General features: G+C 34.7%; 1 protein-coding gene across 1 annotated transcript in view; it reads left to right on the plus strand.

The window, feature by feature from the left end:
* DNAH5 (dynein axonemal heavy chain 5) overlaps nucleotides 1–17,787 on the plus strand; it is a 128,024-nt gene that overhangs the window by 24,877 nt on the left and 85,360 nt on the right. Inside the window, 12 exon segments of the mRNA XM_040548704.1 lie at nucleotides 1,991–2,197; nucleotides 3,382–3,553; nucleotides 4,865–5,010; nucleotides 7,144–7,306; nucleotides 8,212–8,454; nucleotides 9,272–9,462; nucleotides 9,541–9,640; nucleotides 11,003–11,148; nucleotides 12,734–12,935; nucleotides 14,110–14,345; nucleotides 16,409–16,627; nucleotides 17,328–17,390. Of these exon segments, the coding sequence (XP_040404638.1) occupies nucleotides 1,991–2,197; nucleotides 3,382–3,553; nucleotides 4,865–5,010; nucleotides 7,144–7,306; nucleotides 8,212–8,454; nucleotides 9,272–9,462; nucleotides 9,541–9,640; nucleotides 11,003–11,148; nucleotides 12,734–12,935; nucleotides 14,110–14,345; nucleotides 16,409–16,627; nucleotides 17,328–17,390 (2,088 nt within the window).

Consider the following 17,787-nt stretch of genomic DNA (forward strand, 5'->3'; position numbering starts at 1 on the left):
AGTTAACTACATTCTCCTTTCGGCTTTCACAAAATGGCTAAAATGTCCAAGGCATGAGGCTCTCACCTGAACTGGTGACTGGCTTTGTGAGGTCCTAGTCCCTATTCTGAATTGTGCTGAAAGTAAGAGTCTGGCTTCTCTGGTAGCACAGCCATGTCCCACTAGGCAGCCATATACTCACTGAGCCTGCTTCAATAATTTGGGAGCAAAGAGGGGTGGATTTGAACACAATTTCAAGTTTTTGAAACGGAAAGACATGCCTTGAAAATGTATGAAAAGCATGTTTATTCACATCAATGTACTCGTCTAGTAGATTATTAAAAATAATGTGATTACTGTTCAGTAGTCTCTTCTCATGTCTTGAGGCATCAAGGGCACAAGCTGATGTGGACATGAATATCAGAGAACACAAGGTGGAGCTCATGCTCTATTCCTGAAGAAAAGGAAGATGTGAGAGGGGCGAGTGTCCTGTGCAGAATACAAATGCAACAGAACTAGGGCTGTGGCATGCTACCTTTTATCGTACTATACAATGGAAGTAGTTAAGTTTAGTGTCTTTTTCTGATATTTAAGAATATTTTTTTCCCTTTTGTCTGTTTGTTCTTGAATGCCAACCACTTTGTTTATCTACTTCTTTTAATAGCATAAGATGTAAAGCCATAATTTTCATGCTATGCCCAATTCAACTTGGACATAGTGAAATAATTAAATACTGGGAAGTATGAAAGTGCAGTTCTATGTCAGCGTAAGATTCGTGCCTTCAACATACCCCTTATTTCTCTTAACAATGTGTACTACCTTAGTAATCAAAACTGCCTAAAAAAAAAACATAAATGGGAGAGGAAGAAAGTGAAAGTAGAAATAACGAGTCTCTGAAGCCCAAAGAAGAGTACACTAAGATTTGCTGGTGAACTTTGGAGAAAAAAGTTCAGCTGCTCTTTAAGGCAGTTGTACAGAGTAAGCGACTTTGTTGTTAGTGGATAAAGCACAACAACTTCACTGACAAAAGTTGACTAATGTTTACTTGAAAATTGTCTGTAATGTCATTATAATATATGAAACTGTTGAAGGAAGCAGTATAGTCAAGCATATATTAGTCATTGAAAGAGGAAGCAAAGTGTGTGTATTACATAAAAAAAGGAAGAAATGCATGGAAAGTCATTGGGTTCTAAAGCTATTGCTTAAAGACAAGCTTCATCTCAAAGTAAAGTGATACATGAAACTTAAGAAGTGAATAATGAAAAATAAAGTTATGTCAGAGAAAGGACAACAGGAAAACAGAAATAGCAGCAAGACGTGACTGGTATCCATGAGTGATCTTCTTAGATTCTTAGGAATCTTCTTCCTTATAGTCAAACGGAAAACAAATGATATTGAAATACTCAAATGAGGCAGTTAAATCACTAGTGTGATTAGACTTCCCTTTAAAAACAAAATAATTTTAATAAATATTAATTTAATCTTTTAAAAAAATTGTCCTGGAGGTTGGATGTAATTGGGAGTTACAGAGCCATTAAGACTGCAGTGTGATATAGCTGTTTGTTAGTGGAAAACAAGTGAAAGGAGAAGCTAGGAATCAATTACAAAAGATGTCTGAAGAAATTATCCAAGATTAAATGCAGTTTATCCAAGAGGTTATGCAGCCTTCAGAATGTGTGGTAAGTTTTAATGAAATGAGATTTCAGAGGACAGAATTAAAAAAAAAATCTATGGCTTTGCCTTCAATGTTTGACTGTGGAATGGGGCCTAGGATATCCAGGAACCAACAGAAAAATATCTGTCTGATGAAGAACAGTTAATTTGACTGTTAAGTATTTGGGTACATACAGATCACATCAATAAAGTTCTATTTTTGATTCATACCATATCAATCTTCATTGCAATATCTGATTTTAGTATCTCTTCATACCAAACTGATTTTTACAGCCAAAACTAAGTATTTTGTTGCGCTGGCTTGTCTGATCAGGAGTGATGACTTTCTTTCCTGCAGATTGAATTAACTAAAACAGGACTTCAGGCAACTCTATTGGTAAAAGCTCCAGAAACAGGAGAATTATTTGTGAATTTTGACCCTCAAATATTAACTTTAATTAGAGAAACAGATTGCATGGCTCACATGTGCCTTGAAATCCCACCATTTGCAATTGCTATTCAACAGAAGAGAGACTGGTATAAGAAGATTGTCCACAATTTGCAGGTGGGTTAATTTTAGTTGTTTTATACATGTGTAGCGTATGTTAAAATGACTAGGCTCTATAGTCATGGGAAAGTTAAAAATGATGATCAACCATTATGCATTAAGACAACATTAGCAAGTCTTTTTATTTTATTTTTTTGAATCTTTATAACTTTGTCTTGAGATGTTTAAAAAAGAATTTCCTGGCTTTGTGTCTTCTGTGAAGTTGCTTCCAAGTTGCACAGGTTTAGGGAAGCATTGCAGACTTTGGGAAAGAGATAAGGATGGGGAGAAAAGGAGACGTACACGATTCCTCACTCCACTGCCAGCTTTCTAAATGATAAGTAGTTCATCTCTTATCCAACAATGGAATTAACATTTGATACACTTTGTTTTGAGAGGATAATTAGGAGGGAGGAACAGATGGTATGCCTTTAAAAAGTGTAAAACATCCAGTAAATAGCATATAGCAGAATAGTTTCTGCACCACTGTTTTGACATAGATGCCTATAGAACAGTTTAAAAAAGAGAAGCATAAGCTTCCCCTTCTCTTGTCTTTTAAATTCTTTGGATTATTTTGTCTACCCTTGAACAGACAAGGTTGTAGATAACTGAAGAAGACAAAGATTCTAAGATGGCAGGTGTCTGGAAAACTATAACTTCACAGGGCTACTTGATTCTCAAATGAGAAAAAATGTCATGTTACATCATAAAGTTATTACAAGGATAGTTTCTTGCAAAATATGAAAATAGATCAGTGGGTTAAAGATGCGTTTAAAACCAAATACCATATTAAAGCTCTGGTAAGGCTGTTCTAATAAAACTGCTGAAAAGTTAAGTTAGATGATGATTTTTTTTCTTGGGCTTTTTTTTTTTTTTTTTTTTTTTTCTGCGGGAGCATCCATTTAGGGACTAAAATATGCAAGCTACTTCAAAAAACAAAGAAACAAAAAAAACCACCACCCTTTTAATATATCTGAAAGTGATTCCCTGTGAATTAGTACTTGTACTATTATGAAAAGTAGCAAACAGTGAACTTTTTGCCAAAAATAATAAAAAAAACTCCCAAACAATTTCTTAGTGCTTCTTAAGAATTTCAGTAATGTAAATACAGAGGAATTGTCTTAATTTAAGTCATGATGAGTGTATGTGAAGAGGTTGGGACCAGTGTATATTAAAATGCTTTCATTCCCTGTTTGTTTCAGATGATTCTGGCAGAATATAAAAGAATTAAACTGAAAATACAACATCCTATTGAACAATTGATGATCCCTTGGTTAGCAAATGTAGATGATGCTATCCAGCCAGGTCTGATATTACTGACCTGGACATCATTGAATGTTGAGAAATATATTAATACAGTTTTTGACAAACTAGGTAAGTCACTTGCCTCTTCCCCTGACTTCTGCTTGTTTGTTTCTATACAAATGCAAGTTACATTATTAAGCTTGCTGTCCTTGATATGATTTGCGCTTAATTGACTCGTACATTACAGAAATTAGAATTTTCGCCCATCCTGTACTTCATGAAACGTCTGCTTTAAAAAACATCTTTTTTTTTTTCTCCTAACATCTTTGTCAAATTTTTACTTAAATGAATGGGAATGCGATAAGGTTTAAGCAAGCATAAAGTAGTATGTAAAAGGTCCTGTGTATTTTGAAATCAGAGAAAGATAGCTATTTTAGCTCTTTTTTTCCTAAAGAATATCTAGGTTTCAGACCTTTCCTAGTCTTGCCTTTTGTTTCTACATGCACAAAACAAGTTCTTAGGGAATATCTTCACTGAATTAGCACTGTCAGTACCTAATAGCTTTTCCTATTACACTTATTTTTAAAAAAAAAAAGTATCTTTAACACAAATGCACACACAGCTCTTTGGACAACAGCTTTAGAAAACAGATGAGCTTTTATTTTATTCATAAGATTATCACAAGACTGCACTGAGATGCATTATGTTTCTGAAGATACCAAATTCCTTTTGTTTCATGTCTAATATTATATCAAATACAGATTCTGATTTTTGGAATTAAGTATGTCGCTATAGTGGAAATTTTCTTTAGTTGAAATGGAAAATTAAAAAACATGTTGGATGCTAGCTTGACATTACAGTCAATATAATTTTGAATATCACAAATAGTTTGAGTCTGGAACAGGCACTTTGCTTTTATTTCACTTTCAGCATTAAAAATGAATTGCTATATAACTGTGAAAATTCTAGTGATCAGTGTCTGATAACTATTACTTGGCTTCTAACATTTTTTGAAGGATTTGTCAAAAATTTCTGTTGCTAGTGGGTTTGCCAAGTGGTAACTGATTCAAGCTATAGGAGAAGGGGAAGTATTCCTCGAAGACCTCAACTGAATTGTAATGTCTTTATATTTTTGCATTTATTTTTGAAATGCATATACTTAAAGCATTTCTTGTGTATTTTTATGGTATTTCACCTATTATATTTTAGGATATGTACAGCATGTAGTAGATGAGCGTATGTTATGCAAAGCATCAATTATGAGTTCAGTGGTGAACTTTGCCATATAAGTTTAGATGTTTGAAATAAACTGGTTAAGGTGTAGAATTCATATAAAATTTAATATGTTAGTTTATTGAAGGAAAAAATTTAGCAGGGCTCTGCAAAAACTATTATTTCAAACTTTTAAGCTTGTTTTGAATATTCCGTTTGCCTCAAAAGCTGACCTGGAGTTATTGCTTGATCGAGTGAATGACTTGATTGAATTTCGTATTGATGCTGTCCTTCAAGAAATGAGTAGTGTACCACTCTGTAAGTTGCCAGAAGATGAACCACTGGACTGTGAGGAATTTCTCCATAAGACTAAGGTTATTACATGAAATTTTCATAAAGATGTATTTAATATTTTGAATTAAAGTCTGTTCATTTTTTATGAGATAAAACCACTGCAGAATTAATGAAGAATGTGTTGGAAAGCGAAGTAAGGAAATCCCCAGTTGTTTTTTGGCTAGAACATTAAAAAGGAACAAAAATACGAAATGCAAAGATGTCTGAGCTGATACATTCATTTCTGAGTTTACTAATGCCAAGGCAACTGCTGTGTGATATTTCCTTTATGCTTTGATACCACTCAAGTGTTTTTCCTCTGTGATAGGTTTTTTTTTTTTTTTAATGTTGCTTGTTTAGTGCCTTTACTGGCATTGGGAATTGCCCAGCTGATGCCTGTGAATAGCATCCATAACAAGTGCGCTTGGTTGCCTGGGAGAGTAAATACTCAGTACATGATCATTTCCATAGTATCTTTCAAAATCTTGAGCTGTCTTGAGTTGATATGTGCAAAATATACTCAGAAGTGCCTGAGTGAAGGTATACTGGGAAGAACCCCTTCATTTACTCCATCAAAATACTGACATGTTCAGGGGGATTAACCGTAAGCATTTAAGTTGCTAGAAGGTGAAAGATAATTAAACTAGTAATAAAATTGAATGTTATTTTTAGCAGACCGTAGTGAGATATTCTGGCCTTTTAGGATATAATGTCTAACTTGTGTTTTCTCCTGAAATAAACTTTGCTTTTGAAAAGATTGTAGATCATATAAATAAATCCCTATGCCTGGTCTCCTGTAGTAATAAACACTACAGTGAGTTTTGTTTCTCTTAGCATACTTACCTTTTGGTCTTTCCTCTTTTGTCCCATGTTAAAACTTTCCTTATTGTTAATTAGAAAGAAAAACTTAGAATATTTTTTTATGGAATGAATGGTATTTTGTAAACCTCAAAATCCATAGTTTGTTGTTGATTCTGCTGCTACTTTTTCTCCTGGTAGGGCTAGTACTAAAATATATAATCACTGAAGTAAAAATAGGTGAGAGTGAGCACAAAAGAAAGCTTGAACTTCTGCCTAGCAATTACAGCACCACAACAGCTGATCATTTTGAATTAACAGAGTAAATTGTATACTAACCCCAGTTATGGGTACAATGGAAATAATAAGATTAGTAAGCTTATTTCAGTTTCCTATTAGAAAATACTAGAAATAAATTCTATCATGTATCAGATATCTTTAAGTTTCCAAAGAAGCTGCTACAACAAAAAGTGCTATACTATGGGAAGAAAAACCAAACCAAACCAAACCACCAAAGTAGCTTGTTTAAATATTTTCTCTGATACTACAGAACAGATCTCTCAAATAGAATGAATCATTAGGAAGACCAAGTATTATGTCTTAAAATTTGGAAATGACTGCATCTTGCTAATGTCTGAATTCTTCCAGTTACTGATTTCAATTAAACAGAAGTAGCCAGGTTTGAGTAAGCTTAAAGAAACAGGAGATAATAGAGAGAGGAAAAAAAAAAGGCAATTATAAAAATTATACTTCACTAAAAATGTGATCTATTTAACTTTAAATATTAAAGAAAGAAAACCTGCACAATACTTTAAAATATTTCTGAATTTTATTAAATCTCATTATTTGTTTTCTTCTCCCCCCAGTTAATAATTTTCTTGTTTTTTCTAATAATAAATACAACTTTTGATGGATTTTATCTCCTATCTGACTATAAAAGGAAAATGCAATTAGCTAATACTCCTTATGGCACAATCAAGTAATATAAAGTGGAAATGATTAAATGAAAGGTTAATGTCTCCCATACCTACACTGAAAAAATGAGAAAATTAAGAAATACTTGCTTTTGGGAGCTCTTTAACATAGCTATGCATTATAAACATTATTTCATAATATTAAATCTGGATGAGTTGTGTATTTTAGGAAACAAGTCACAGCAATTTTGAAAGATGTTTATGATGTCTTATTTGTCAGAACAAAAAGCCCAAAACTAAATAATTTGGAACAAACCAATTTAAAAATAATGCTGTGCATTGATCATGTTTTTTCACAAATAAGGGGCCTGGAATATTGTGTTAATAAAGGCTCTGTGACCATGAAATAGACATAAGTACCAGGAACCATAAGAACATACGTTTGTTTTGGTTTGATAATAGGAGCTCTGTGTAAAAGGTTCCCAGACTTTACATTTGAAAAGCTCACTGGTAGAAGAAGCAGCTAATGAGCTGATTAACATGTTACTAGACAATGAAGTACAGATCAAAAAAGAAGACAAGAAGTCAGTTGATCTCACTGGTGAAATAAGGGAAAAAAATACAGGTAAGATTATATTGTACCTCTATGCTTATGTTTCTTTTGCATGCTTGATACCATTGAGAGGATACTGTAGCTCAGCTGACTGAAGTATAGGTCGGTATCTAATGTTTAAAGACTTTTGCTTGAGTTTGTCTGGATAATGATAGATTATCTAACAATCATCTGCAAAATACATCAATGTTAATAGTCTAACTTGCATGTTCAAATATTAATATATTAGAAACAACTACTTATGGGCCTTGGTTAAGTGCTGGACTTAGAGAAACATAGAATGGTTTGGGTTGGAAGGAATCTTAAATATCATTTAATTCCAACCCCTCTGCCCATGGCACCTTCCACTAGACCAGGTTGCTCAAAGCACTGTCCGACCTGGACTATCCACTTCCAGCCCTATCCACTTCCAGGGAGTACTTCAAGGGACATCCACAATTTCTCTGGGCAACTTGTTCCAGTGCCTCACCACCCTCACAGTAAAGAATTTATTCCTAGTATCTTATCTAAACCTACCCTCTTTTAGTTTAAAGCCATTCCCTCTTGTTCTGTCACTACACTCCCTGACATAGAGTCCCTCTCCAGCTTTCCTGTAGGCTCCCTTTAGGTACTGGAAGGCTGCTGTAAGGTCTCCCTGAAGCCTTCTCTTCTCCAGGCTGATAAAGCCTTGAGATTCTTAGATTCTTTCTCTATGAAATATATTTTTTTTTTTTTTTTTTGTGTTTGTGGTAATTATGCCAATTTGAACTGAGTAGACAAGGTGGATAAGGATAAAATGACAAGTACAATGAGGTACAGATGAGTATTTACACTTCGGTAAAATTTAGCTATTAGTTCAGACACTTGTGGGTGTTTTGGTTTATTGTGTTTTCAAGTCTCCTAAATCAATTTAACTGGCTAGATTTTTGATGTTTTAGCAACAGAGGAGGAAAGAAGATCAAAAAGCCTGATTTCCTCCCACAATTCCAGTGAGATATGGGCCGGACTATCCCCTCCAGCAAAGAGGAAGAAAACGGATTTAGAAGTGTTAGAGGAAGAAGCCAATGAACTGCTTTCCTACTTCAATGGCTGTAATATTGACACTCTTTTGAAAGTCACTCGAAACACTCTGGAGACCATACGCAAGCGCATCCATGCATGTTCCATGATCAGCTTCTTAGGTGCCCATATTTTAGTACTTTCCCTGCTTAGTTAGCCTATGAAAAGAAATATGTAGATGTAATATACCAAAACTATATCAAAAAGAGCCATATATGTAAAAGAGGAGAAAACATGGGAAGTTGAGTAAACTGTCTTGATAAATCACAGTTGATAACATGGTATTTTTCCAGAGGAATTTTTCTTTCCTTTAAGAGTAGGTATGTATCATAGTGATACTGTTTCTCTTAGGACAGACACTACTGTTCTGGAGATGGATAATATATTTGGAGCTTGATAAGTGGTTGCTGTGTGACCTTGGCTTTTATATAAAAATGTATGAAAAAACACTAGAGAAAGAGGTGTATTATCTTTCTCTTACTAATTGTCTTAAGATCTTTCTATATGTTATGCTCTAACACTCTTTTTGAAGTGTTTTCTTGTTACTTATTTTTAAGAAGCAAAAAAAAAAAAAAAGCATTTGGTTTTGGCCTCTCTAGCATATAAGGCATCCAATATGAAGAGATTCTGATAAGTTTTTGTGCCCAATTTAATATGCTGACTTTGAGTACAAGACAGATAAATTTCTGTTAAACAGAGCTTAGCTGTGCAGAACAATTTGATGAGGAGAGAAATAACGTGGCACATAGATATTGTTGATGCTACTATGGACTTTAACAATATGTCTTGTAAATTACCCAGGAGTCTTTTTTCCTTAAGAAATAACACTCAGTACTCAATATTGTGCTGTATATATTGGTTTACATCATTATAGATCCTAGAATGAGGTCTTGAAAAGAGTTGTGAACTTTTTTGTTGCTGTTATTGTCTTTCATTTAGAAAATCACAGTGCCTCTGAGAAGAAAACAAGTGCTCATCCTATTATTAGGACTAGCATTAACCTATGTATCCCTAAAATCATCATGACTCCCTCTTTGGATGAGGTACAGCAAATGCTTAATAAAGCTGTAGACAGCATTGTGAAAGTAATGAAAGGAGTTGGACAGTGGAGTAAGGAGAGAATATCCAAGGTTTGTCTTTAATAACTATACTTAAAACTAATGTCTCAAAACTGCTGCAAATAGAAAATGATTTTTTTTTTTCCACAGAAGAAAATGTTAGAGAGAAAAGTGGCTGTGTTGCAGTGTGAGAGCGGAGACAGCGATTCTGATGATGGAATGAAAGAGATTGGAATGAAAAACATGCATGGTAATGATAAACTCAATTTTAATTTTAGGTAAATGTGATTTATACAGTATATAGAAAAAGATAGCAAATATAAAATGCATCAGAAGGAAGAGAATAAAGACTTCATACATTTTAAACCACCTCAGAGTAGAAATAGGATGTAACAATACCAGAGCTTTTCTTTGTGATTAAAAACCAGGCTGGCCTGAAGACACTTGTCCTTGTGGGAATTTGAGTAAGGGAGTTTTGTGTGTGCCTCATACAGTTATACTGCTTTGGGTTCTACTTGCAATGTGTGAGAAGCTGTTAGGGAGCCAGCTTGGGCAACACAGCAGATATTTTGAGTGAATTTGGAAAACAATTATAGCCACTACCACTGCACGAAAGAGCTTTTGTGATTTGCCAGCATGGTTTGTAACTTCACATCTTGAAATGGTCTTAAAGCTTGTGTTGACATTCCTTTAGGAAAGGTAAGTTGATCCTAAACAAAGACTGTTACTGAATAGAAATACCTGTATAAAATCTCAATACTGGTGGAGAGATTTTTGTGTAGGATTGAATAGACTGAAACTGTTAAAAGGACTTAATGTGTTTTGTGATCAGGCATGGAATTAAGTTATTGAAGATATTCATTGAAGGAAATTTAAGAAATTGGTTGCTGGGTTTTTCTTATCTGAAAATTTTCAAAATCAAGCCAAATTAATTACTCTACTTTGTACTTCAGGTGCTTCAAAATATATTCAATGTTTCTAGGGTAGCTTCCTCTTACACACCTAAAAAATAGGGAAGTAATATTTGAACTGCTTAAGAAATTAAATTGTTCTTTCAAAACCAAGAGTTTCTCTTGCTTGAGATGGAATAAAGCAATGATGATAAACTCAATCCTATGGGTATTTCCTAACTAATGGACATTCTTTTTATCATTCTTTTCTTTTGAGGCCTGGCTGTGATAATCCTCTAGGATTTAATGTTTACTTTGATTTCAAATTGTAACTGTAGCCTGTCCCGGGTATTTCAGAAAATAAAAATATATAAAGATTCTGTCAGTGCTGACTTATCAGTAAATCACTTAGGTGGAGTGTGCAGGAAAAAAAAAAAGGTTGGGGAGGGAAAGGGGAAGATTATACTTGAAAAATTAGAGAGAAACTTGTTCCAGATTTGATAGAGAACCCAGATGAAGCAAGTTTCCCAACTACAGAGAAGTTTATGAATATGTGGTAACTATATTGGCTACTTAGATTTCTAGCTGCCTTTTTGATTAATAATAACACATAATTTTAAAATGCATGCTTATTGAAAAACAGGTCATTAGTTTTTGTTGATAGGAATTTGCTGGGCGTAAGCAATATGTTTGTCCTAAAACTGCTTTTGTATTTGATTCAGCCTTTGTAGATAGTACATCAGATGCAGCATCACTCAATTTGTCTGATTCAGTTCAAAACAAGAACTACTTCAAGAGTGTTTCAGAGAACAAAGAAATTATTAAATTGGTATCTTTACTCACCACTGCTATTAATTCTACAAAAAAGGTAAGACAATAGGGATGTTAATTTTATATTACTATTCAAGAAATATAAATGTATGACTTTTAATATCCTTGGACAATAAAGGTAGTCATTGAAAGCACGGTTAAACATATGAATGAGAAAGTGTAGGATAGCGGATGAAAAACATGTGGCTGCAATTTTACATTTATGTTTTGAAAGTGTAACATAGGTTACACTTGTGTACCTAACACAGTGTACTCAGTGTTCAAAGGCTTATGAGGCTTTGAGTATTATATAAAGTAAAGCTTAAGTATGATTAAAAATGTATCTCCAGTTAGTAAAACATTATTTAAAAAATCTTAAGTATAATTGAGTCTGCATATTTAGTACAGAACCAGTAGTAATTGTACAAGTGTGTAAAATATGGTTTTATTCACATAGAAATTATAGTGAAGCCAGCATGAGTTCTGGCCCAATGTGAAGTGTTTGTGAAGCTTTTTGGAAGAAAGCTAGCTGTCAGCTTGGTGTTTGTAGAGTGCTGCGTAGGATTTGATACTGGAGGCTAGGAGACAGCTTAAGGAGTATGCGTGATTTCTTTGCCCTTTTCTTATTCCCTGCACTCTCTAGTAAACTGTAGGTCTAGAAATGGTATTTCTTTGGGGAACTCTGCATCAGTTCCTCCTGGGGCCAGTCCAACCTTACAATGGAGCCTTGACATATGGAAATTTTTGACTCAATGCATTGTAACATCAGTAGTATTAAGCTATAACTAGCGCAATGACATACAGGTTTGTGCTGAAGACACCAAGGTGTGGTTGGCAATGGTGGATAGTTATCCTGATATTTTGATACCCAATATGTTGTAGTTGGAAGCTGCTATCATTTTGCCAGGCTAAATCCTTCAAACAGTATGTTTATTGTAAGTTGTCATGAGTATTATCTCTCATGATAGTCACCTCTCATGTACATTTTTAATAAGCTGAAGTGATGACAATTTATCCTTAACATTTTTATAAATTCTTGAGAATCAGAAAAATAATTGTATTGCACACTCCTTAAATGATTTTCAAATCAGAGATACCTAATTGACTATATAATTTATTGTTAACATTGCAAATGTGATAGGTCTTTAAAAAAAAACACCCTCATAATTTCATTATTCAAGAACAGATTGAGTAACTGCTGTTCCTGTTATGTTGGGCCCTGGAGGTCAGGTTTCATTTGCTAGTCCGGTGAGTTGTAGAGAAGGATACTGGAGGAAATCGAAGAAGAAGGCATCTTTACATGAGTTTTTGCTATTGGATAAGTGCACAGTGTCTTAGACTTGAAGGAGTATTTTATTTCCCACTGATTCTTAGCATTTTATTGACTGAAGAATCACTTCATTGGAAAATACTGTAACTGATTTGACAAACTGAATGTGATTAGCATACAGTGTCTGGCAAGGCTGATGATTGCTAATGAGCCTGCTTTAGCGTGAATTTACCAGCAGCCTTCTGTTTTACTGAGATGAGGCAGCCTGCTCCACTATTGAGTACTTAATGTGTTCAAAATAGCAGAAGCTAAGAAATTATGTGTACACTACGGTTTGCTGAGAATCTTTCTGTGAACTTGTATTGCATTTCAGGAGGTTCTTACAGCTTTGGAGAGCTTCAGTTGTTACCACCATATATGGCAGAGAGACAAGGAGGAAACCATTGATAAATTCATGATGGGAAACCCATTACTCTCTGAATTTGAATCTCAAATTCTGCATTTCAGAGACTTGGATCTGAAAATCAATTCTGAGCCTGAATACATCTGTGTGGGAGCTATTGCACTGTACACTGGTAAAGTTCAACTTTCCACTTCTCACAGTTTTCCACTTCTCACAGTTCTCCACTTCTCTCCAGAGGCACATACTTTCTGACTCCTGTAGGAAGGAGAAATGTTTAGTTTTGGGTGAGTGACCTACGTTAAAGATGTAAAGCAGAAACACGGAATGGCTGTTTGTTATTTTGGCTGTAAAATGCATGCAAAAAGTCCCACTAATAAGGGTATCTATGAGGCTTATCTGATGTTTCTTCCCCTGTCTGCATAAGTGAAATCTGAGAAAGGAAAATGGTTTGTTTCTTCATTAGGAAAGAGTATGAAACAAATGTCTTTTATTATATAGCAAAGCTTGGCTATTGAAACGTGATTTGGGTGGGGTAGGTCTGATATTTAATAAATTGAAAAGACCATTGTGTGAGAGCTAAGCATGGAAAGAGACTCTATGTAAAAAGGAAGAAACAGAAGTGAAATATGCACAGGAATGAACATGTGGCAGTAACAGGGTTGAAATTATATCCAGCTAAAATTTTATGTAGTGCTTGTAGTGGTATTGATTTTTGACTTCTCTGTTGAGAACAGTGAGGAACAAATTTGAACTGAATGCCAGAGCTTTAGGGAAATGGGCTGAATTGCTGCAAAATTGGGCAGGAACTCAGCCAGGCTTCAAGTTTCTCTCTAAGTATTTGTCACTTGGTTCCACTGATGGTATAGATAGAACTCTTAACAATTAAATGACTGATGGAGAATTTGGTTTCATTAAATGTCAGATCTAACTTTCTATTTCTTCAGCTTACATATGAGATTTTTACATTTCCTCCGCTCATGTGATTTTTTTTTTGGGGGGAAAAGGTTTAGACGTAGAGGAGAATATTAATTAATTTATTATTGATTTGTAGGAAAGAAATGTGTGTAATGATGTATAAATGCGATGAAAAAAGTGTGCAGTTCAGCCTTATCTTTCCAATTGGAAAGGTATTTTGAGAAGGTTAGGAGGAAAATCTTGAATTGCAAGTAACCCTATAAACCACTTGATGGTGTCAAAATGGTTTCATCTTTTCTGCACATGCATGTTTAGACTGAAAAAAAAAAACAGAACTGGGAGTGAAGAGAATGCATATTCAAACAAGATTAAAAGTACATCTTAAGATATCTAAAATATCTACATTTCTATTGTGTGTTCAATGTTTTTAGCTGATCTGAAGCTAGCACTGAGAGCAGAAACCAAAGCCTGGATGACTCTCCTAGGTTATCATTGTAATAAGAAGTACAGAACAGAGATGGAGACAATTTTCACTTTTATAGAGGAAACTGACAAGAAGTTAAATCGCCGCATTGAGGATCTGGATGATATAAGGACAGCCATGTCTGCATTAAAAGAGATCAGAGAACTACAGATCTCCATAGACTCTAAAGTCGGGCCTATTGAGGTAGTTAACAGGAATGTTGCATGTATGGGTAACGTTTCTACAGAGCAATTATTTTCTGGGTTAGAATTTAACAGTGCACTTTGATTTCATATGTATTAAATGTTGTGTGGCAGACCTGTTGTGTTCCTGTAAACCTTTTTTTTAATAATACTGTAGTTTTGCAAAATGCACAATTGTCTAGATGTTCAGAAGAATTTTTTTTGTAAGACAAGTTCATGATTCCCAATTACCCATACTTTTATTGTCAGGGTTGTCTTATTTTATTATTTTTTTTTTTAATATTTAAAGTTAACACAGAATTCATATCTACAAAATATCAACAGATCTATTTTTCTATTTTGAAAATGCCAAAAGTGTATTTGCTGTCAGACAAATATCTCACACCTGTGTTTTCTCACCTAGTTTGAGCTGAGCTGAGGTAATTTATGAAATGCAGTATGTGCAAATAATGGAAATCAGCCCAGAGCCCTTCTGTATTTCACAGAAGAAATCTAAGAAGGAACAAAACACTCAGCCTTAGAAGCCGTGAGGGTCTCCCTAGTTCTGTGAAGGAGCAAACTAGTACTAGTAGTTTATGGTGAAAAGCAAAGCACATCCACAGCTGGAAACATCTGTGACATTTTTATAGGTACCGGAGTCTCTTAGGAGCTGACATTTTAGAAGTTTGCGGTAAGACCTGGCCTGGTTTGCTCTATGATGTGGAGCCTAGGCATGAGCCTTGGTAGCCAAGTATTCCTAAAATTCCGATTATAAAAGTAGGAGCCTGGAGTCCATAGGCACAAGGAGTCATGCTTCAGATTTTTGAAACAGGTTGATGAATTTTCCTCACAGTAGGGTGAAAGGCAGATAGTCATGTTTCCATTTTGATAATTTGTTTGCAAGGTGATAAAACCGGAAAATGGAAATAATTCTACTTTCTGAAAAAATTGACATTAAACTGTTAGGCCACAAAAATTGCTACCTTACCCTATGCTAGTTCACAGTAAGTGAATTTCACCTACTATTTAGGTTGAAATACAGTAAGTTAATTTTATTTGTGTTTTTGTGAGACTTGGCTAAGGATTTTAGAATGTGTAGTGTTAACAACACATGGGTAGTACAAATGGAGATCATTGTTCCTGGAAAACAAAGGACCATTAAGTATATTTATAGTCATGAGAAGTCATAACAGAGAGAGACTTTTACCAGGGCCTGTAGTAAACTTGTTGAGGCAAAAGGTGGTTTAGAGTAGGAACTGCCCCAGGACAAGGCAAAAGGTTTTAAATTGAAAGACCGTACATTTAGAGTGGGTATAAGGAAAAAAAAAGTCATGATGAGGGCAGTGAGGTGATAGAACAAGTTGTCTGGTGGAGTCATGGATGCCACATCATTTGAAGTGTTCAAGGTTGGATTGGACAGGGCTTTGAGCAACCTGATCTACTGAAAGTTGTCCTTACCTATGGCACGGGAGTTGGAACTAGTTAATCTTTAATGGTCCCCCCGACCGTTCTGTGATTCTATTGTAGAATAGTTCTAACTTTCGAAACAGCTTCTGCATATTAGTTGTAACTTTTGAAATGGTTTCTTAATGCTTTGTTGTTGAAGACATGAAGTGGGGCTTCAGTGTCTGTATTGAACAGATGTTTGTTTGCTTTGCTAACTTGGAGGCCTCTGGTTAGTTATTTTCTTATGGCTCACCTCCTGTAATATTCAGCTTGGGTCATACTGGATCTGAATAATATTCTTATTAAAATGAAACTAAAACCTGTAGACTTTAGCAGTACTTTAACTGGAAATAGTTTTTAGGGATATAGATGGCAATAGAACAAATAATCTGTCAGAAAGCAGAATGCTATGTGAAAGGTTAGGAGTAAAGGAGAGCAAGCTATTTTTCCTTTTGATATTTCTTCTGGTTTGGCATTGGCTTGCCGGATTGTGCCAATTGCTATGTAAAAAGAACAAATTTTCTGTTATTTCTAGCAAGTCATTTTCATTCTTAAACATTTAAAATGTTAATATACATATATGTCTAAAATTACCATCTCTTAACATCTTTTGTTTATCTTGATCCAACCTTCTGACAGGAATCCTATGCTATGTTAAACAAATATGATCTACTTGTGGCCAAGGAAGAGTCAGAGAAGGTGGATACTTTGCATTACACTTGGGAAAAATTGCTACTCCGAGCAAATGAAGTGCAGAATGAGCTCATTGCTTTGCAGCCAAAGTTCAGAGGGGAACTCATTAGCACTGTGAAGACTTTTACTGAAGACTGCGCTCAGTTCTATTCAGATTATGATCAGGTAGGAGTTTATGTTATATTGTGTTAGAGGAGCTTTTGAGGAGCTGTGGAAGCATGGAAAGATTGTGGAGTTGACTAAATAGTGGAATGTTTCTCTGCTATCTGAAGAGTATGTTTATTCTTGTTAATGTGATATTTGAGTTTCAATGCAGGACAGGCTTTGGTTCTTTCTTTGTGTGTGACTGAAGTTTAATCTGGTAACCAGCTCTTAAAGAAAGGCTGGAGACACACAGAGTTCACGATACAGAGCTTGTTAGCACGTGCAAACATGAAGGTTGAAGTTAAAGAGGAATTATGTTAGAATACAAGAGTTTTCTGATCTTGAATGTAAGTAGAAATGACTTCAGCTCTTATATTCCTTCTCAGTAGAATATGAGTCAAGCTGAACTAGTCTTTTAACTAATACTTATTTTTTATTGATAAAGGTGCAACTCTTGCCTACCTTTTCCAATATTAACAAAACTTCTGTATTAAAAAGAAAATGGCTTGTCTTTGTTCTTTTTTGAAAGTATTTTTTTGTTAGGTTAGTAGGTAATTTTGTAGTCTCTCAGTTCAACTGCAACCTGATGTAAGGACGGAATCCTGCAAGCACAAAAATGTTTGCGTTTCTAATCACTTTTTTGGAAAATGCTGCTTAGAAATAATTTGTGGTTATTTATGTCCTCTGAACTCACTCTAAACTCTTTTTTTTTTTCTTCCAGAATGGGCCAATGGTGGTTGGCTTAGAGCCTCATGAAGCCAGTGACAGGCTTACTATGTTTCAGGTACTATTCATTCTAAAATATTTCTTAATGCTTATTGCAAATAAACTAACAACTGAAGGCTTTGAGAATGAATCTAGGGTAGTTGAACTAATTTTCATTGATACATAGGGTTACTGATTGGGCAAAGTCTATTTTAACTTAATGATGAAAGATAAGATGGTATTTTTTCCAACATTTTCAAGGAATGTTGATTAAAATGGTAATTTTAGGAGCTGCATAAGAGAGGCTGCATAGATAGTGAGTAATAATAACTAGATTCAGGTGTCTGGATCAGAACCTACTCTCAAGTTGAGTGTATTTGGCGATAGTCTGTTCTTGTGTTCATTAACGTGGCTTTTGCATGACTGCAATTTTGCCCAATTCTTTTTGTTCTCCTTTTCTTACTTAAAAAAAAAAG

Source organism: Cygnus olor, chromosome 2 (assembly GCF_009769625.2).
Source record: "Cygnus olor isolate bCygOlo1 chromosome 2, bCygOlo1.pri.v2, whole genome shotgun sequence".
Classification (NCBI taxonomy): Eukaryota; Metazoa; Chordata; class Aves; order Anseriformes; family Anatidae; genus Cygnus; species Cygnus olor.